General features: G+C 35.8%; 2 protein-coding genes across 2 annotated transcripts; both read right to left on the reverse strand.

The window, feature by feature from the left end:
* On the reverse strand, positions 1–4,740 carry usp21 (ubiquitin specific peptidase 21). The gene is made up of 12 exons (XM_065286685.1): positions 4,454–4,740; positions 4,038–4,091; positions 3,824–3,941; positions 3,336–3,450; positions 2,983–3,105; positions 2,735–2,799; positions 2,518–2,621; positions 958–1,038; positions 793–871; positions 504–611; positions 293–407; positions 1–193 (listed from the first exon to the last, which is right to left on the reverse strand). Exons 1-12 carry the CDS (start codon positions 4,601–4,603, stop codon positions 103–105), a joined length of 1,203 nt encoding a protein of 400 aa, XP_065142757.1. The 5' UTR covers positions 4,604–4,740; the 3' UTR covers positions 1–102.
* Positions 4,741–6,843: 2,103 nt separating this feature from the next.
* On the reverse strand, positions 6,844–22,259 carry arhgef3l (Rho guanine nucleotide exchange factor (GEF) 3, like). Its single transcript, XM_065285964.2, has 13 exons — positions 21,897–22,259; positions 21,632–21,689; positions 21,461–21,520; positions 20,118–20,162; positions 19,633–19,740; positions 18,272–18,436; positions 14,367–14,429; positions 14,195–14,291; positions 12,673–12,749; positions 12,281–12,538; positions 10,435–10,605; positions 9,944–10,136; positions 6,844–7,667 (listed from the first exon to the last, which is right to left on the reverse strand). Exons 1-13 carry the CDS (start codon positions 21,950–21,952, stop codon positions 7,420–7,422), a joined length of 1,599 nt encoding a protein of 532 aa, XP_065142036.1. The 5' UTR covers positions 21,953–22,259; the 3' UTR covers positions 6,844–7,419.
* Between the last annotated feature and the right edge of the window lie 47 nt (positions 22,260–22,306).

Here is a 22,306-nt window from a genome sequence, read left to right on the forward strand (position 1 = left end):
TATAGCAAAAAAGGTTAACACCATTAAAAAAAACATTTAACACAATTTTTTAAGTGTCATCATTATCATTAAAGTCTCATGTACAAGCAATGTACTTTCTCTTTATTTTCTGGTGATACTGCAGCTTTTAAGCTCATAGAAGAGAATATAAGCTTGATTGGACTGAAGTTTCTTCTCTTGAATTGCAGTTACACTGTGGGTTAAAAACAATATTAGTGTTTAAACACCATTATCTGTAAGAATGAACTATTAATCATTCATTATGATAGGACAGAGTAAAAGCTCCACCCACCATGAGTCATTGTAACAGCACCAGCCCTCCTCCTCTCGACATACAGCTGTGTAGTGACCCATATTTACAGTGCCTGAATGATTGCACACTGCATACAAGTCATACAGCACAGGACCTGAAAGAAAACATTTAACCATGTTGCATAAACCCCAGACATAACATTTATTACTATGTGAGCCTCCTTAAATCATTTAAAAGTAACAAAGCTCACCACAGTCAACGGGTCCAAATGGCCCCAGATCCAACCCGGTCAGGGGAAATGAAACAGACACCGAGCTTTTACAGACTGAGTACCTTGACATAGTAAATCGATTCAGGTCTAATATGGCAAGTTAAGAATGTCAATAAGTATAAACCTTTTGTATGCCTTAAGCAGTGATTCATCATCTGTGGTTTGCCATGTTGGCCACAAGTTGATAAAAAATGCAAACCTCCACCACACACCACAAATTATCACCATCTGATTCACCCAATCAGTGTTGTTTAGACATGAAGGATACGTATCACCAGGATCCTAGGGAACCTTTGTATGGTCAGTCTTTTAGTGCTCTCAGTATGACGATTACACCGCTCACACATCTACAACACATTCAATTTCAAAGCTATCAAATATGCAACAAGAATTTAACAAAAGAAAAAACACATTCTCCATGTTCTTCACTTACTGGTGAATTTTCTTTATCAAGTTTCTCCTCCTGTGAGAAGAGATCTAAACACTCTTTCAGTGTGACAATTTGGCCACACTTCTTCAGCAACAACACAACAAAAACAAAAAAAATATTTTTTATAAAATTATTATTATAATCTCAGTCTGTATGCTAAACAAATTTATTAGACCACCATCCAATGTAAGGTTTGTGCCACCGCTGCCTTAAACTAACAGTATTGGTGATTACCAAAATCATCATTTTATGTTTTAAAGTTTCTGCTATTGTAAATTCACCAATATTTGGAAGACGGCACCTTTTGAAAAGGTCAAAAAATGTGAAAAGGTGAAGTACCAAATACCAATTCGTACCTTTGAGGTACTAAAATGCACTCCTAAGTACAAATGTGTACTGTTTGAAAAGGTTCCACCCCAGTGACACCTTGTTTACCTTTTTTCTATAAGTGTAATATTTCAAATGTATTTATTGTTGCTATGAACTCAGCTGTACTGTTTTTCAAGAAAAGCCGGCATAAAAGTAAAGCACTTTATTATTTTTATTCAGATGCCCAGTAACATTCCAGTGTGTAGATTTTAGCGACACCTACAGTTGAGACTGTGAATTGTAAGCGAGGGCTTAGTCCACATCTTATCCCTCCCTTTCAAAACACATATAGAAGCTATGGTAGCCATCACAGGACAAACATGTCATTGTCTGAGACAACGGCTGCGTCCGAAAGCTCTAAATTGCTGCCTTTTGAGGCAACATTCCAAGACAGGAAGGCATCAAGACATGTCCGAATCCAATGTTAGGTTTACCTCCTGACTCCTGAGATAGTTCCATCCTCCTGTGTCCCACAATTCTATGCATGTGTGCGCATGAATGTGATTGGTCGAGCCTGGTTAAGTTTGAAAGAAAATAAAGGCGGCCAAGAAAGTGACTGGAGCACAAATTTAGTGTAAATAAATGTATATTTTCACTTTTTACACCTTTTAATTGGTTTCTTAAACATGACAATGAGTTCACTGTACTAAAATGGCCCCCACAGCCACCAGATCTCAACCCAAAGGGCATCTTTGGGATGTGGTGGAACGGGAGCTTCGTGGCCTGGATGTGCATCCCACAAATCTCTATCAACTGCAAGATGCTATCCTATCAATATGGGCCAACATTTCTAAATTATGCTTTCAGCACCTTGTTGAATCAGTGCTACGTAGAATTAAGGCAGTTCTGAAGGCAAAAGCGAGTCAAAACACAGTATTAGTATGGTGTTCCTAATCATCCTTTAGGTGAGTGTACGTTATAATGGTTGAATGTTAAACTTCTGAATTTCTGAATTCTAGAAGAAGCTAAACATGCCGGCTCAAATTTGTGTATACAAACACGCATTTGGTTTGAAATTCCTTATTCCTGTTCAAAGTAAAAAGTTTGCAAATAAAGCACTTATGATGTTGGATGGTCTTTTAACAAAAATATACTGGTGGTCTAATAAATTTGATAAGCACTGTATATTTACAAATGTCACATACTCAACACACACTATAGAAATTAAGGACAGGACCTGGTGAAGATTGTTACCTTTGGGATTGGGAGCGAGAGGTCACAAAACACATCAAAAGTGTTGGAGTAATGTGAGCAGACAGAACAGTTCAGGGAACTGCGCAACTGACCCGAGAACAGATCTATGGAAGAAGTGTGACAAATGTTACTTAGTAAAAAAAGTAAAAAAAAAAAGTACATAAAGATAAATACATTTATAAGCACAACACAAAGTATAACGGCTCTTATGGCTTACCTACAATCTTACTGTCATCCCTGTCGAGATGTTTCTGCCACATGGCAAAAGCTTCATCTGAAATCCTGCAGGAGAAATCATATGAGTGATATAAAGAACTTATAGGTTGCGACCCAAAAATGTGTTTCAAAGGGAAAATTATGCTATGATAAAAACAAGTGACATTAAAGGTGCATTGTGCAACAAAGTTAAACCTGGTTTGAACTAAACACAACAGTTTTTTTTCTTTCAGTCACTTCTCCAGGTACCTGAATCGTGAATATTTTGGTTCCTTAATTGCAAGAACTGCAGGACACTGGGATGGGCGACGGTTAATTTCTGTATGTAGTCTATCCAGAAGAAACCGTAAGAACTCCTGGGCATCTTGTTGACTATGTATGTGAGAGAAGAAAAAAGTATAAAACACATTCTACAATGATTGTAATATTGACTGTAACATGTTAATATACTTAATTAAAATTTAGATTTTATTAGCATTACTAGAATCAAACCCATGATATTGGCATTGTAAGCACCATACTCTACCAGCTGAGCCTGAACCCATTTCCATTATGTGCTCATTAGACTATCAAATGAAAATCCTAAACATTATAGTACACACCTGTAGCCAATAAAGTGAGGCACTGCCTCTTTAAACATGTGATAAAACTTCCCAGGGTTCACTGTGGTTTCTTCACCATCACGTTCCCACAAACCGGCCAAAACTTCTGAGAAATCTACAATAAACCCTCCAAAATGTAAATAAATAGTGATAAAAACAGGACAATAGCAAAGAAACATGCATCTTACTTTGGGCATTAAAGGCGGGGTGCATGATTTTTGAAAAACACTTTGGAAAAGGGAGTCGGATCAAGTACCAAAACACACTTGTAGCCAATCAGCAGTAAGAGGCGTGTCTACTAACTGACATCGTTGCCTGGGTTGCGTATGTGTGGGGTGGGTCTATCAAAAGACGGTTCAGATTCTATTGGGGTAAGGGCGTGTTTGTTTAGGTGATTTCATATGTCAACATTAGCTTTCTGAGATCATGGACCCTGCCTTTACATGAATCACACTGTACCAATACAACACTAATATAAGGTGGCACACCATTCATAAGCACAGGCTCTTGATTCGAGTACTTGTCATGAAGATATGCTTTCATCAGACAATAGTCCCGAAGACCACGAGTGTGGGAGAGACATTGCACAATGGCATTGAGAAAACACTGTAAATAAAATAAATATATGCATGAGAGACTTTGTGACTTCAAAGTAATGTTAAGTGTTTTGTCATATGCAAACATCATAACATTGGGACATACAGTGTTTCCAACGTTGCACAGTCCAATTTGTCCACTGCCCAATTGCAGTTCTCTCTGTAGAGTAAAAAAAATTAACAGCATTTACATTTATGTATTTGCCAGACACTTATCCAAAGCAATTTAGTGCATTCAATCTGTATTTCTTTTGTCAGCATGCGTGTCTCCTGGGATCAAACTTATGCAAACCTTATCCACAATTACATCACAACCAGTTAACAGCCGTACTGTATTTACTGTACTGTGATTGTCCATTTATAGAGCTCTGATCCAATTACAGCAGGAAGAAAGATGCTATCATGTACACTGAGGTTAAGACCACACATACTTAACTTACTAGTGAAGGTGTGGTGTTGATAGGAATATCTACAATGCAAATCTCACTGCATGTATCAAACAGACAGTGTCAAGTGACTCACCTCTTTGTCTGTCACCAGGAGAAGTCCCATGATGGACGTGTATAATACAGACTGTGATATGTCCACATGTTCTGCCTGAAGGCCATTTTGAGTAACTAATGTGCGGTACATGGCCTGACACGTGTTGTCCATTGATTCGTTTCTTGGCATTACCTAGGCTGTGTGCTGAGTGAACCTGCAATACACCTATGCGTAAAATTATTTATGTGAATAAGGTTCCTATTTATTATTTACATTAGGCTTTAAAAAAAATCATTGATGCACTTACATTTTTAGGTTTAATCAATTTGAAATTACAATTAATTTAAACTTTTGTGACTAGTGAGTTGCTGTTAACTATACACATTAAGTTGAAATAACTTTATTTTTTATAATTTTTAAGCAAATAACTATCACCATTTAAGAAAGTTAAAATAAATTGTCAATTCAAGTAGATTAAACTTAAAAATGTAGGTGCAACAAGTAAAAAAACAATGCAGCATGCAGCAAAACAACTTCAGCAAGTCAATTCAACTTTTGAGTGTTGATAAGTATACATAACTTTATTTGTTAAGTTAAAGTACACTCTAAAAAATGAAAAGTTAGATCAACCAAAAAAGTTTGTTTCAACTTTACTTAAACATATAAGTTGAAACAAATACATTTTAGGTGTTACCAATTGAAGGACCTTTTTAAGTTGATCCAACTGTTCACTTGTTACAGTGTATCATAAAAATATGTTGATTTTAAATCAATGCTGCATTTTTTAAATTGTAATGCTTACTGTATAGAGGAATACATCACAGTTTAAATACATTGAAAAGCATTCTAAAATGGAAAAACAAAATGGGGAAATAATAATTTGTTTATTTACATTTATTCATTCACTAGACGCTTTTTTCCAAATTGAGTTCAGTTTGTACTTTAGTTCACTTTGTAACTTAAATCATTTTGTTAATGAAAATCATAAAAGTAGACCAACATTGCTTTACTCACCCTTATCGTCGTCTTCACCAATATTCTGTTTTTGTTCATCCAAACATTAGCACAATGTTATGATATGAAAGCATTCGTTTCCCTCTCATTAAACCTGCTGGACACCTGGCTGTCTTGTGTTTGTCAAGCAGATTTTAATCATGGCTAATCTTTCCTCTCTCCTTTCGGGACCTTCTATATATAGCCATGTCTTTGTCTCTGTTTAAGAACAGCTTTGGCGCTGAGACTATGTGTCTAGCCACTTACTTTCTCAATATTTAACAGCAGTTAGTGCATACAGTACATGTGACCCAGTCTGTGAAAACCCAGCTAAAGTCATTTTTAGTGATTCATTGTTTTCTACATAAAATCATTCAAGAACAATGTGTGAGATTTTAACATTGATATCTTTAATATTGACTGAGTAAGATCATGTCAAAGATTAAAATCAAACTTTAATGCTCATCATTAGATTATGAGACTTTAGCCTGGATTCACACACACAGGGTCACATATTATATGTACAGTAATACCTATTAAAAACCATTCAGTATGTTTTTATCGAATTAATAGGCGTATTCACTATTCACATTCGTTTTTTTGCCATTTTGCAATCCTTTCAGCTGATCTCCGGGTCTGGTGTTACCACTTTTAGCATTGCTTAGCACAACCCATTGAATCTGATTAGACCATTAGCATTGTGCTCAAAAAAATAACCAAAGACTTTCAATAGTTTTTACTCTCATTCTGGCATAATAATCAAGGACTTTGCTGATGTGACATGGCTGCATGGGAGGCGCAATGATATTACCTAGTGACCGAAAATAGTCCCCTGCTATTGAAAGATACTAAGGGAACTATTTTCAGCTGCTGCGTATTATCATTGCGCCTCCTGCAGCCATGTTACGGCAGCAAAGTCCTTGATTATTACGCCAGAATGAGAGTATAGTTCCTAGGCATATCTGCCTACAAAATCAAAATTTTTAACTTTTCGTCTGTCTTAGTACACGATGTAAATACAGAAGAGTCAAGTTTTAAATAGGAAAAAATCTAAACTCTTTGGGTATTTTTTAACACGATGCTAATGGTCTAATCAGATTCAATGGATTGTGCTAAGCTATGCTAAAAGTGCTACCGCCAGACCCGGAGATCAGCTGAATGAATTCCAAAACGGTAAAAACCAAATGTTTAACTCTATGGGAGCTGGAAAATTAGCATATTTAAAAAAACAGTGGAATACCCCTTTAGGCAACAGCACTACATTGTATAATTGAATGTTTTTTTTTTTATTAAAATCCCAATTTTAAGATTGTGTTATGTTATGATTTTTGCATTGGGGGGATGCACCCTACATACATTTTGAGAACCACTGCTATATGGTTCTATACAATAAAAGACTTCTGCAAACATCAAGTTTGTTGTGCTATACAACTAAATCTGTTTATGGACATTGTCAGTTTATTGAAAAAGAAATAGTACCATTTTGCACTGTAAGAATAAATGGAAACAAATACTTTTTAAAATGCCTCAGATTACCTATAAATTATACAGTAAGGCATAAAAGCATTTGTGCTACATTCTGGTTGTAAATAAAAAAAATGAAGTAAGATAATATTACCCATCACACTGCCAAAGTGCAATGATGAAAAGCAAACATACAAGCAACCTTTTATGCCATTCAAACTAAACTAAACTAAACAGGTTTTGTGGTTTATTAACCAGATCAGATGGAAAAGAATGAGGCGCAATTTAAATAATGAATAAAACATATATCACAATCAATCTCAATAAAAAAATAAACAGGTAAGGCTAGAAGCATCAATCTAATATATTCTTCCATCTGGTACCGGCAAACATCCACAGTTTGAACACATATTGCTACACGTTCTCTAAACAAGACGCGAGACAGCAACCGAGTGATCTCATTTGTCCTGAGAACCCCGACTGTCACATTACAAATCAAATCTGTATCTGATTGTGAACGAGAACCAGAGCGCATATCTAGCCTCGGTCTATGTGTCTTGCATCTCCACATCAGAGTTTAGGTTCAGTTCAGCAATGTTGTTATGGAGCGCCGGGTCAGGGCTTAAACGGTCTGAGGGTTTATATTGGCCGGTTTGAGCCTGTTTGTCTCGTGATTGGACCATTGCTTGGCGCAGACAGGAAATCCATTGCTGCTTGTTGAAGGAGTCATTGGCCTGCAGGCTGTGGGATTGAGACTTGGATCGTCCAGTGGTGCTCACACGAAAACAGTTCTTCACTGAGAGATCAGACCCAGAAGGTGTGGAGGATAGAGAGAAATGAGATAATATAAACATGAAACAATTACAAACTGGATATTTAACATCAACTAAATAGGATATTTATGCAACTCTCAGTGTTGTGCACTAGGGCTGCATGATACTGATGAAACATTTTGTAACTATTGAGCAATGCAAGATAAGATTTGCAATACAATAATGCATTAGTTGTAAAATCAAATCAAAAAATATATTACTTTCTAGGAAATGAAAGCATCACTGTCTATGTCTTGTCTCTTTGCTATTTGCATAAACCTAAAACTTTGACTATACATAACTTTTAATTTAAGTATTAAAATCACAATTATAAAACGGGCAGTTCTAGTTCTTCATTCTGATTGGTTAAAACGCGTTCTAAGCCGTGATAAAATACCACGGTAAACCCACAGTTCAGTGCGCATTACATAAGTATCATTTTTGTATGAAAATAAACACCACAGTCTTTAGTCATATTTTAAATTTGTATACAATTGCACAGTTATGGTGATATCCAAATACATGTCAATAAATATTTGTCTCTGTTTCAGTCACACTTGATTCTGAGGAACTACTTTGTTTGGCGGAAGAGTAATATTTGTACTAATATAATTACAGCTTATTTGTGTTTTATTTTATAAAATCCCGCTAACATTATGCATATGAAGTAACCGTTTTATAAAAGCAATAACCCTCGCAAAGCAGTGGGGTTACAGTGCATTTTATAACAGCTAAGGGGGTTAGCTTCGCATCGTGCCTAACAACGCCCCTTAGCTGTTATAAAATGCACTGGTAACCCACTGCTTCTTGGGGCTTATTGCTTTATTATTGCAAACCATTGTTATGTGCATATTTCGATAATTGCTGTTTTTTATAATTAGTGGTAATATGAAAATATTATTTTGTGTAATTGGTGTAATGCAATGTATTTACATGGTTTAAGGTTAAAAAAACACAAAATTATAAACATACCGAACATTATTGTTGCTATTCTATGTCCCGCCTTTGAAACGTGTCGATTTTTACAAAGCTCATCATTCAAAACAAAAAAACACTGTGTGCTCTGATTGGCAGCTATCCATTGCATTGGCCTAATACCTGAAGCGGGTGATGGAAATGTTATGCCCCTTACCATATTTGGAATATCTGCTCTAAAAGCACAGCGTCTCCACAAAATGGCAATACTACAGCAAGAATAAAAGTTACGCCTTGTTTCTTTGCGTATACATTTGGGCGGTGTTATGCAAATCTTCCTAAACATTTACGTAGATATGTGGGGGCATGTTTGAATGAGGCGTTTTGGGAAGGCGTGAATAAGTCTTCACTTTTAGAAAGAGTATCTCTTCGGGTTTGAGACTTTAATCTTTGCAAGATCTTCTATATGCACAGCTTTTAACACATTAAAGATAAAGGAAAACATTAAATTGCATTATATGACCGCTTAAATCTTGTAACCTGGTGGTGAACATTTTATACAATGTTTAAAATATTTTATCTTATTTTCTAGACCTCTAGACTAAAAATAGAAACAACATTTGGAGGTCATTTAAATGCATGTGCGGATATGGAAAGAAATAAAACATTTCTGATGCCAGAATACAGAAATATATTTAACCCTAATGTTTTATTTAAGAGTCAAGTAAATACATAAAAGGAAAATGCTAACTCATTAAAAAAATGTGAATCATAATTTTGATGGGTGAGTAATAAAACATTTCTACATACATACGAATATGTCCTCCAGATGGTGCACAATACCACAAAAAAGGTTTTGGTGTGCCTGAATATAAACTGACTAAATACTAAACTTTACAACAGTCTATATATTTACATTGGGGCCTTTTTAAAACTATTTTTATTCTTCACATTTAAATTTTGTGTTTACGTTTCAGTCTCAGAATCAACTGATAATGCATTGTCTACATTTTTTCATTTAATTATTAATATTATTGTTTTGCTTACAATTTTTGTATTTATTTTTTTTAAATAAGTAAGTTCCCTTACTTTTGAGCTCTCTGTTTATTTCTCTGATTTTGCTGTTTACCAAGCACTATGATTCAACTTCTGTCATAAAATTTAACTTGGCATGACTGAGAAAAAAATATTTGTTAGTTTATGCTTCCTATATGCATCACATGCTTGCAAGTGAGGAACATGTGCTTGTTACCCTGACGCAAACAATACAAACAACACATTGTCCAAACAACACATCTACAGTATCACTACACAAAATATTTCTGCTAAGCATGAAAACTGTTACCTTTATCATTTCCAGTAAAGGCTCCACGAAAAGATCCAGAACTGCTCGGTTCTCCATCGGGTAGGTCCTCCAGATGAAGATGCGCAGCGGGGAGAGGTTGACGATACACCTGAAACTGGACCGGCCCTTCCCTGTCCTGTGCCACCGGTCGGGTCAAAACCAACACCAGCTCAAAGAGGAACACGTGCAGCTTCTAGATGACAATAGAGAAATGTCTGAGTAAAAATAGAGATAGACTAAACACAAGATAACAAATTGTATAGTTATTCACTGTTATGCATCTGGCAGATGCTTTTATCCAAAGTGACCTAATTCATCCCTGGGAATTGAACCCATGATCTCTGCATTGCTAGCATCATGTTCTACAAGTTGAGCCACGGGATGATATCAATCTAATACACATTTCTAGAAGAAGGTCAAGTACTGACTTATGAGTATTATTTTGTAAGCCTGCCCTACAATAAATATATATGTATAAGGAAGGTACTTACATGTCCTTTAGTGCTTTTCAGTTCACCGTGGCAGTAGAGAAACCGAGAGGCCTGAATCTCTGGAACCCTCTGACCGTCTTCTGAATAGCACAGACCCCGTCTGTAAAACTGACACTCCGCCTCTCCAGTCTTAAGATTTACTTCTGTTATAATCCTTTGGATTAAATCCATCTGAGGTAACAACACATGAAAGATTAAATTATGTGTGAACACTTTGTTGAATGCTTCAACCTGAATTTTAGCAGCATCTAGTGGTGAGACTGTGATGTGCAACTAACGACTCAGAGTTTCTCGCTTTAAATTGCTTGCGGAATGTAACTTTATGGCATGCAAATATTTGAATATATTCAACTTGCGCGAAGATGCTTTGAGGTAAATAGCGCATGTTTTTGTGGCAATCGCATCGCCCTGTGCGAGTTCGCATTATTCGTGGCTTTTAGCATTGACTTTGTATGTAATCTGCCTGTGCAAATCATTAAATTTTAGTTGTTCTACCACTGAAATATTTTTAGATATATTATTTTAGGGCGGAAAAACTACATAGTGTTGCTTTAAGGGTGTGCGTTACTTTTTAGTAAATCCACACCTATGAAGTAGTTCCAGGTCTGTCAACCGCATTACAGATTCATCATCACTACACCAAGTTTAACTAACATAACGGACCTATTATTCGCACTGCCTCATGGTCGCATTACCGCTTAGAGTGTGCATTATTTCCGAATAATTCAACGGCCCGTTGTGAATGATTCCTTATATTTTTTCATTTAGCACAAGCTTTTAACCCAGCAAGCAATTTGGGCTAAAACCAGGCAAAATTTGGGCTGTCAGTGAAAGTCTTATAGACGTCTACCATAGCCCAAGAATAGACGATACGTATAAGTTTAAAACAAATGAAAGCAAACACATTGAACACCTGTTGACTTTGCCCACATGTTGGAATATCATACATCTTCAAGTTATTTTGGCAAAAAATGGCATGTAACCAAATTCAAGGCTATTTAGGGTAGAAGTGGGTTACTTATAGCCGGTCTATATTGGGTCTATAGTTAGTCTTCATTTCAACGTCTTGGTTTTTGCTTGCTGGGAAGTGACTTACAAATGATAAAATTTTGCCCTAAGAGACAACACTAAGCAAATATATAAAGCTCAGTCTTTCTAGAAAAAACATGTTGGATATTTAAGCAATTTTATGCGATAATATTGCGGGAACTTGCCAAAATTGTGGGGATTTGCAAACACTGCGTGAACTTGCAAAAACTGTTTATAGCGTTTGCAGCATTTCATTAATGTTAACGTCACGTAATTACATCACTCCTAACATTTCCATGACAACAGGGGACATGGCTGGGCATGTGTGAAGTAAATGCAACAATATATTTTTCAATATATATATGACTTTTTGCTACAAAAATGGTGGGGTTATGAAATCATGCAAGCCCTGCATATTTTGCGAGCAGAAATCTGCGAAAGTGTGGCGTTTTTAAAAATGCGGCCCCCACATAAATATTCAAACTTTGGCTAATTATGCATTAAATCATGCAATCGTATAATCACATTTTTCTGGAGGGACTGTAAAGCTAAATTTGCAAGAAAGAACAGCATTGAAGGTAGGAGAGAAGCATAAATAGAGGAGAGGGTTTTTTTAGCGTTTGTGTTTAAAGGTTATGCCACATTACACCAGAGAGAAACAGAATAGGTAAATGTGTTTGGGAGCCATTATATATATTAAAATAAAAATGTACTTCCTAAATCATTCTGCAATTCATATCAGCATACATAAAACCTCTCTATCAACATACATATAAAGTTCCAACACTGGTTAATTTGTGCAAAAATCTAAACTCACAGCCTGAGGCAGAGCGTCTTCATCTGGATGTTCAGGTGGAGTACTCTTTTGAATTTCCTTTAACAGCAGAGGATATTTCACCAGCCTGCTGCGAGGCAAGTCTAGAAAATTCCAAAGGTCCAGCTTTCTGCTAAAAGACGACTCCTGACACAGCCGAAGGAACTGCTCCACCCGACGGTCCTGCTTCTTCTGGTCCAGCAGAGCTTTTGCACCAACCTGGTTACAGCAATATGTGATGTACGCCTCCAAACAGGGAAACTATGAAGAGGCAAAGAGAAAACGACTTATATTAATTATAATAATAAAAGTAAAAGTGTTCTTAAAAGACCATAAAATGAGTGTTGTGAAATGTATTTATGGTCACTGTTATCTTGACTTTTTTTAACACTGACCCAATCCATCATGGTCGGGCCGACCTCCTGCACGGTCTTCTCTGCTCCGCGGAGACCTTCAAGACGAGCTAAAAGATCTGAATGTACAAGCAAATGTTCAATAGGTCAATACCTCAGCACAATTTAAAATAAAGGAGCTACATATTGAGGTGCTACAAAAGGTTCTTCACAGTGATGCCATGAGATAGTTACATTTTAACAGAACCTTAAAGAAACTTTCTGTTTATAAAAAGGTTCTTTACACCGCGTTCCAAATTGTGATGCATGTGCCATTTTTTTTTTTTTTAAAGAACAGTCAGTAAGCAGGGGTGGTAAAAGTACTCAAAAGTTATACTCAAGTGAAAGTATTTACACCGAAATAAAAATGACCCCAGTAAAAATAGAAAGTCCACCAAGCAAACATCACTTGAGTAAAAGTACAAAAGTATCCAATTTAAAACGTACTTAAGTACTGAAAGTAAAACGTAAATATTACAATTAACATTATTTTACAGATTTCCTTTCTTTCTTTAATCATTTAGTAACTTAAATATGAGAGAACAAATATATATACATATTTTAGTGGTTTTCGATCGATTTTAACATCTATATGAGGAGAATATGATGTTAAAAGAAGCATTTTGATTTATGTGAAACAAAGATCACAATATAGAAGTTGGGGGAACGGTAGCGAGAGCTGAACCTTCACCCGTTTCTGTGGTCATCTTCCACTTCGCTATGCGCGCCGAACTGACTGCTGAGCATATGCTGGCAAAGAGCTCACGCGAGTTCTTTTTTTTTTTAAGAAAACCCAGTTTTTCATTGGTTTGGAAAGCCAGTGTAATAAATACTTGGAGCGGGCATTGGGAAATGTATCGGAGTAAAACGTAAACTTTGTCTTTAATATTGTAGTGGAGTAACAGTAAAAGTAGATGCAAATAAAACATACTCGAGTAAAGTACAGAGACTTTGTTACTTACCACCACTCTCAGTGAGTTAACAAATTTCATTTTACCCTTGACAGTTACATGACAGTCAAAAGATACTTCAATATTTTCCAAATTATTAAGTAAGTTGTAGTTCTCACACAATATGGGTATAAAAAGGACAAAAAAAGTATACATTTTCTTAAAAAAGCAAATTATTTCCTGTAACAATTTATATTTGGTGGACCTAAACAGAAATTATTGAACTATTATAAGATTTCCTATAACAATTTATTTTGAAACAGCATATTTTGCGTATTTCTTAAGGTATTAAAGTATCTTTTGACATTTTTATTTCATTTAAATATAATAACATCCACGCTGTCATATAACTGTTAAGGGTAAAAACAATTAGTAAACTTACTGACTGTACTGAAAAAATCAACAAAAATGGCATGTGTATAATAATTTGGAACGCTTTGTAAATTATAAAAAAAAAAAAATATTTTGAATAAATGAAAAATGGTTCTTAAATGGCATTGCTTTTAAGAAACTTTTGTAGCAACTTTATTTTATAATGTATAAAAAATAACATCTGTTAGCCAAATGATAATTACCTTCATGAAGGGGTATTAAAGAATCAAGGGTTCCAAAAATCTGTCCCAGTTCACTTTCTGTCATAATGTCTAATTTCAACATTGGTTCATAGTACACCTGTAAGTCAAAATAGTCTGAATTAAAATCTTACGCATATAAACTAACAAGTTTGTTACTGACTACTGCACAAACCTTTTTCACCAAACTAAGATCTTCAATGAGCTGCTTCTCTCCCTGAGTCAACTCATAAATGACCTACAGATGAGAAAATAAGAGTTAAGTAAATGAAGGTAAAGTTTTACCTCAAAGACATCGATCACTGGTTGTATTTAGGTGCAAATTTTTGTCAGATTAAAGGTAACACTGTGGTTAACACGTTAGTGTGGTTTTCATACTCCAAAGCTATTCGATATTCCTGTACATATGTAGCACATGTGACCCTGTCTGTGAAATCAAGATTCAAGTTTCATAATCTATGAATTAGATTAGGAGTAAAAGATGGTCTTCCTCAATCAATATAAAGATAGATATTTTCCAGAATGTTCTTTACATTATGTAGGATGATTTAATATATTAGTGGGCAAGGTCAGATATTTACACTTACACATTCTTTTCCTGATTTTGTTCTCTGGAAATTCTGCAGAAGCTCTTAACATTCATCATGACACATTTATAGTAATAACAGTAACAATCATTTAAGGAATTAACATTCATGTGCTCACACAAGAATGCAATGAAAGATAGTTCAAGATGTTGCAAGAATGTGTAACTTTTAGGAGGATTTCTTGACCGAAATGCAATATAGGATAGAGAACTATATTATCAGTGGTGTAAAAAGACCTTAAATAATGAACTGTATTGTTTTTATTACCTTAGAATAAGGTGTTTTATCTACATACACCGTCAGTTGTACATAGAAGTGTCGCCATGTTTCTACAGTAACCCTTAGAGGTGCAGTTACTCACGGTTTGGTATGTGTCACGATTTTACAAACACCTAACACTTTGGTCACAACATGCTTCTTTACAAAAACCTTTAGTTTTTAACCTCGCCAACATTAACATTTTCACTTAAGAGTACTTGCATTATTGAAAAAATACCTTAAATAGCTTAGAACACTGGGTTACTTTATATATTTAAGTTTCTATACAGTTTCTATCTTGTTAACATTTACAGGGGGAGATTTCACAAAGCTTTTTACGATGTCAAATAAATCTTTGGTGAAAACCCCAGAATAAGTATGTGAAGTTTTAGATAATTTATTATAGCATGTTAAAATTGCCACTTTGTTTGGTGTGAGCAAAAATGTGTTTGGGTGTTTCCTTTAAAATGCAAATGATCTGATCTCTGCACTAAATTGCAGTGCGGTGGTTGGATAGTGCAGATTAAGGGCAGTATTACCCCCAAGGGGAGCCAATTTTCAATTACCTATTTGAGAATAGTTTACCAAAACTAAGTTACTGGGTTGATCTTTTTCACATTTTCTAGGGTGATAGAAGCATTGGAGACACAATTATAACACTTAAAAGGTGACATACTGATTGAAAGGGGTATTTATCCTTGTTCTGTGATGCGACATGTAGACAACAAAATTTTGGTTGGGTCTGCCTTGGAAGCTTCCTAAAAACCTCTCTTAGAAAGCTATATTAGGGTGGGGGATTTTAAACGCTTGGTTTTGCATCTATTTGGCGTCCTTCGGGGTTAACTGGCAACCTCATTATGAAATGCAAGCACTTGATGCTGATTGGCTGCCTTTGCTGCCACTCAAAAGATTAGGGACTTTAAGCAAAAGCCTCTGGTTGAAAGTCAGCGGCATTCTGGCGTTGTATTGCACATGCGCGAGTTTAACTTCTACTTTGCGACGTTCTACTGTAACGGTCTACTACGGGAGAACAGCTGATTTGCCGTAGTCGCTACAACGTGAGAGATTACGTAAATAAATGTTATGTTTTATGGCATATGACATTGTTATTGCATCAGTTTATGATTGTACCACAAGTCTTTTATATAATATGTGTTAAAATGTTTTAAATTTAAGCAAATTTGAGTGATTTTTAAGTATTCAACATTTTCAAGTATTGCTTAAATCTAGGTTTTTAGACTTATTTACATCATACAATAGTAAAAACTCCTCTTCTGAGAAAAGATTGTCAAAGATTTTTTTGTATCTCAATAAATGAAATTATGCCACGTTGTGCTGTCCTGTTTACGGTTGCTTAGTGATTTTTACATTCTTGGCTACGGCCGTGTGACAGCATACTTCCGGTCGCCATAGCCGTTCCATTCCCAGCTGTTGCTTAAAGTCCCTAATGTAAACTTCGCAGTCTTCAGAACACGGACAGTCCAAAATTGTACAGATAGAAGAGCACCCCTCAGAACGTTACTCGACATTTCGCCTTAAACTTCGCGAACACTGCTGCAATTTACTTGCCGTTGGAGGCGAGAGGCCGGATGTATGCAAATAAATTTGAAGGGGAGGGAATTGAATGAGAGTGCGGCAAGGGGGGGGGGGCTGAGATGCATTTTACGTAACATGTATCCATTGTTCAGATTGGGCCATTTTCTGGCGCACATGTCTAAAGGAGGAATTTCTATGAAACAGAGATACTTTTCGTATGTTCGTGAATGCGGGTAGACTACCGTTATTCAACTAAGACAAGCTAAAAACGTATTTTCATTCTCTGTCCCCTTTAAACATCGAAAAAGTCAGATTTTCATGATATGTCCCCTTTAAACACAGAAGGAAATGTGTGATGTTTTGGTCTCACCTGCGATCGCATGCTATTAACAACACCCTGGTGATGACGGCGCAAGTGACTCGTAATATTAGATGTATTGCCTTGAGCATACGGCACTCGCGCTGTGCAAATTTTACACACACGTTTTTTTGACCATCGATGACGCGTATTAAAAACCCAAAATGTTCCCAGACAGCAGACTTAAATGAAGCTGGCGATGGCTCTATTAGCAACTTTTCTCCTTTGCCTGCCATACTGAACGATCCCGCAACACACACACATACCAACGTGTGAGGAGAAACGGTGAGGTTGGCAACAGATTTGCATACTATGATTTGATTGGACAGGTACTCTCATGTAAACACACACAGAGCATATTCAAAACCATGCATTAGCGATTGTGTGCGTTGATTTATTTACAGAACTATGTTACAAGATGCGTGGTCGAATCAAACGTGATGCACCACCGTGCCAAGATAACCGCACGGTTTGATTCTTTACCAAGAACCGTTACACCCCTAGTAACCCTAAATGGACAAATTGCTCTATAGAGCGCTTTTCGTCACTACACTGTCACCGATGATGTCATGTTTGTCCTGTGGCGACTACCGTTGCTTCTCTATGCGTTTTGAAAGAGAGGAGCTGTGGACTGAGCCGTTGGTTGCAATTCACAGTCTTACCTCTAGATGTTGCTAAAATCTACACACAGCACCTTTAAAATGTTCTTAAATGCTAAGTAAAAAATCGCTCACTTTAAACTTGCCTTATCTAAAATAAACATGAAATTGGAAATTATGAAATTGGTAGACACTTTTATCCAAATCGACTTCAGGCTATTGAAATGTTATTACCACTGTCTGTGTGTTCCCTGGGAATTTAACCCACAACCTTTTGCGCAGCTAATACAGGAACACAACTTCTAATTTCGCCCAGAGAGAAATTTGTTTGGATATGCACAGATGTGAACAAAATATTAATATCAGAATAAGCCATCTATCATTTTCAGATCTCCAGAAACGTAAATAACAGCTTTATCGCATTAGGTTTGTCAGGTATCTCAAACAAATGTTTTTGCATTGCTACCTCTCTCGACACACTCGCTATACAGCTTGTATAATGTGGTAGAGGTAAGGAGGAAATTCAGAGACTGAAATAGAGAACATGGCCTCATATGCCAGCTCACTTCCTGTTTCACAACTAAGGTAGTGAAGACAGAGCTGGGGAGCCGAAAGCTCTTTAAAAAAGGTGATTTTAAATGAAACACTTCAAAACATTCTGTGCTTTAAAATAATTAAATCGCTTTTACGATTAACAACAAACTAAAAAATAATCTTCACAGCATGTGAGTTAAAAGTTCACCTCCTGTCGTTTGATCTCTTTGGTACTGAGCTCCTGGCTCATACTATCCACCGTATCGCTCCATAGCTGGCTGCTCCGCCGTCGCGGATATGACGAAGCCTTCTGACGCGTTCTTATTGGCATTGGTGGTAAAGGCCGAGCCTCTGTCCGAAAACTGATGGATCGCTGGAGATGGGGATAGAAGGTTAAAAAAACAAACAATACTGAAGATATTAAAAAGTCAATTGCATAGTAATACTCAGGGTTTATCTTAAATACTTTGCAAGCTTGCAGATTACAGCTGGAAGATGATACAGTATCTACATCCCATAGACTCACATTAAAGGAGAAATCCTATTTGGGGTGGGATCTTTTGATCTGGGCAAGTAAGAAACCAACTAGCGACACACTTAACCTCATAGTAACACACCTAGTTGTAATACACAAAGTTTTTAACACCCCAGAACATGCAGAGCAACACCATACATTAAATGTGGCAGCAAAACACTTTTGCATTAACAACTTCTTATAGCTTATAGTTGTTAACAGAACTTAAACATTTGACAGTTTTTCTTTCTTTTCTGTGATCCTTTCCTAGCAAAAAAGCTGATTTAATATTTTTTAAACATTTTTCCTTTAGTACTTGATCTGTACATACAGTTATGGCCAAAAGTCATCTCCAACTTTAAACAATTCCCATCTAGCCTTTTGCAAAATGTTTTATTTTAAATCCATTACATATTTTGTGTACATGTTGCACTTGTGTGTTTTTAAGTGTAAACTGAAGCTCAGCTTTAAAAAGAATTTAAGGATGCTTGGCAAAATGTTTACACAACAAGACACAACTTAGGATAATGACTACAATATATGACCACAATAGAGGAATTACCAAATATTAATAACAGATACTACAGTCAATGTATGCTTTAACACCTGTGAGCTTTTTGTTTTTCTATGCATCTTTGCTAATATGCTGTGGTTTGACTTTTTGCCAAATAATTTTGACCAACAAATACTTTGAAAGTTTAGTGTTTTGTACATTTTGTACCATACACCTTATATTTTGAAAGTTTTATCTAACCTGAGGACGAACTATAAATGCAACTATTGTACACATTTTCCTAGTCTGTCACTTTTGCCCAGTGGTGTGGCCACTTTGGACCACTGTATTTGCTAATAGCATGAAGAGGGTATATGTTACATTATTAATACGCTTGCTTGTACGGTTTATCCTTAGCCGCTATTTTCTACTTCTTATACTATCTATTGATTTTCAGTGTTCTCCTCTACATCTACTCATGTAAAGCTGCTTTGCAACAATTAACAATTGTGAAAAGCACTATATAAATAAAATTGAATTGAATTGAATGTGCTTAACTCACCTGTATGGACTGACCCAAGCGCTTCAGTGCAGGGGTTTTTACTGGTGTTATGATGCCAGTAACCGAAGAACTTTTGTCAACTGGTTTGACTCTTTTGTTACAGGGACCCTAATGACCAACAGCAGAGAATGAGGGTCATTAATAAAATTTCATCTTTGTTTCAGTTATACATTGCTGGGTTGGGTTTGTCCATGTTTGACCCCAAATAACCCAGCATTTTTAGAGTGCATATATTTAGCTTCCTTCCATCACAAAGATATCTACTGAAACTGAGAAAATTAACTGTCAGCTTAAGACTGCCATTCAGACTTTCAATTTCACATAGAATAGATGAAATGGAAAAATCATGGTTTGAATGAAAAATACAATCCGAGCAATAGTCTATCATTACAAGGTTTTGGATAATATCAAGTTTATTGGATTTAAACAGCTCTTTAAGCAGAAGTTGTAATGGCAAGAAATAAATAGAAATACGTTGTCTATACCTCTGAATCCTCTATGTGATCACTGATGGGAAAATCGTCATCTTCCTGTAAGAGAGACGTGCATAATAGCACAGAAATCAACACATAACCACATCCAATGAGACTGAGAGGTTCAATATCAGAACAAATGTGACCCTGGACCACAAAACCAGTCTTAAGTCGCATGGTTATATTTATACCAATAGCCAAAAATACATTGCATGGGTTAAAATGATCCCTTTTTCAAAAATTATTAGGATATAAAGTAAAGATCATGTAACATGATGACATTTCCTTCAGTAAATACATCAAAACCGTCATTTTTGTGCGTACATGCAGTGATAAGGACTTCATTTGAACAACTTTAAAGACGATTTTCTTAATATATAGATTTTTTTGCACCCTCTTGTTGTATCTCGGCCAAACAAATACATCAATGGAAAGCATGTTTTTCAGCTTTTAGGTTATGTATAAAAATTGACCCTTATGACTGTTTTGTGGTCGGGGTCACAAATGAGTCAGTACATTTAAATAACAGTGAAAATATTAGAATCCGTTTAAAAACTGCATTTCTGTTTTAAATGCAATAACATTGGGCATTGTTTTCAATTATATCCTGTTTTAATTTGTAACTTTTTTAAATTAACCAAAATGTGTACTTCACCTGATACAGTAGCATTTACCAAAGAAATAAAATCTTGTCAGCATGTTTGAGATATATGACACTCAATGTGAAAAGAAATAAAAATATTTAGGTTATATAAAATGCTGGGCACTAGTAGAACAAAATAATAATTTTATCCATTTATATTCCTCTATTTTCACAACACATGACTTGAGATGTGAAGCAAAAGAAAATAGGAAACTATCGAATAACAAAATGTGAACAAATGAGATGAGGCAACGGCAGGTGACCCAATATCAGTTAATGGGACAGAGTTGATGTGCTCTGTGAGAGTTTGTACGCATTTAAGACTTCTTTCCGGATTGATACAGGAAACAGAGTTGTAAAATGTCAGCTTTTTACTCACATCTAAGCACAACATGCTTAATTCTTTCACATCATCGCTGTAACCATCTGTCAACTCTATTAACATCCATATCTTTACTTTTGAACGCTCACTTTAACATTATAGACATGCTATTCAACAAACAATGAAAGCTACAGATTGTTATGGAGTCACCTGGCCTTAAGTTTCTTTTACAGATCATATATTTTAATGAAAAGTGACAGGCTGACCACCTATACCAGCTGGTCTTTTTAAACAAACACTAGAAAAATAACATTTTGAAGAATACAGTATCCTACAAGGCCTTTTACAGCATACTAGTTACACATTAAAGTTTGACATATAACAACTTACACAGTCCTCCAAGATTCGAGACGAGTTCTCAGCATCAATTGGGTCTTGCTTTCTTTTCTTCTGCTCAGAAAATAAACAGATAAACACATTGGCGTCTCTCAAAAGTACAGGATTTAACAAGATCAATCCATTTGAATGAGTTATATAAGATTTAGGAATGAGAAATATTACCCCTGCGATATCTGGAAGGTTGGCACAGGTGAGGAGTCTTTCTCTAGGTACAGGAGACCTGACAGGAAACCATATCAAATGGAATTAATATAGATGAATACAATAACTCACTTCAGCATACATCAACTTAAATCAATCAATTCAAAATTATTATCGTATATTTATAAAGTTTAATTGTAAGTAATAAGACTTTAGAATAATACAAGTATATATGCTGGCATCAATTCACAGAAATGTCTTCAAGTTTGTACAAAAAAAGTCATACCAGGAAATTTGTGAATCAAACTCCGTGTCTTCAGGATCCATCTTTACCTCTATCATAGCATCTTCAAACACGCTTATTGAAAAACTCAAGCAAATAAAAGACAATAATATTCAAAATCAGAACATAAATCTTAGAAACACCTGTTACAACTTTTAAAAGAGCAAGAAAGCAAGACAAAAAACTGATGAGCAGCCTCTCATAACCCTCCCCTCTTCCTCTTACACTCGCATGTCTGAAACCACATCCTGTGCAGAAAAAAAAACTGCGCTTCCTGTTGTCAGGCTGAACGAAGCTTAACCACCTCTGTTAACAGTAGAGATCTCCACAAATGACTTCTCTGTAATCCTCTCATCCGGTACATAACATCATGACTGAAAGGGAAAGGACGGTTAACCAGATCTTCTGTCCCA

Source organism: Paramisgurnus dabryanus, chromosome 21 (assembly GCF_030506205.2).
Source record: "Paramisgurnus dabryanus chromosome 21, PD_genome_1.1, whole genome shotgun sequence".
NCBI classification, from domain to species: domain Eukaryota; kingdom Metazoa; phylum Chordata; class Actinopteri; order Cypriniformes; family Cobitidae; genus Paramisgurnus; species Paramisgurnus dabryanus.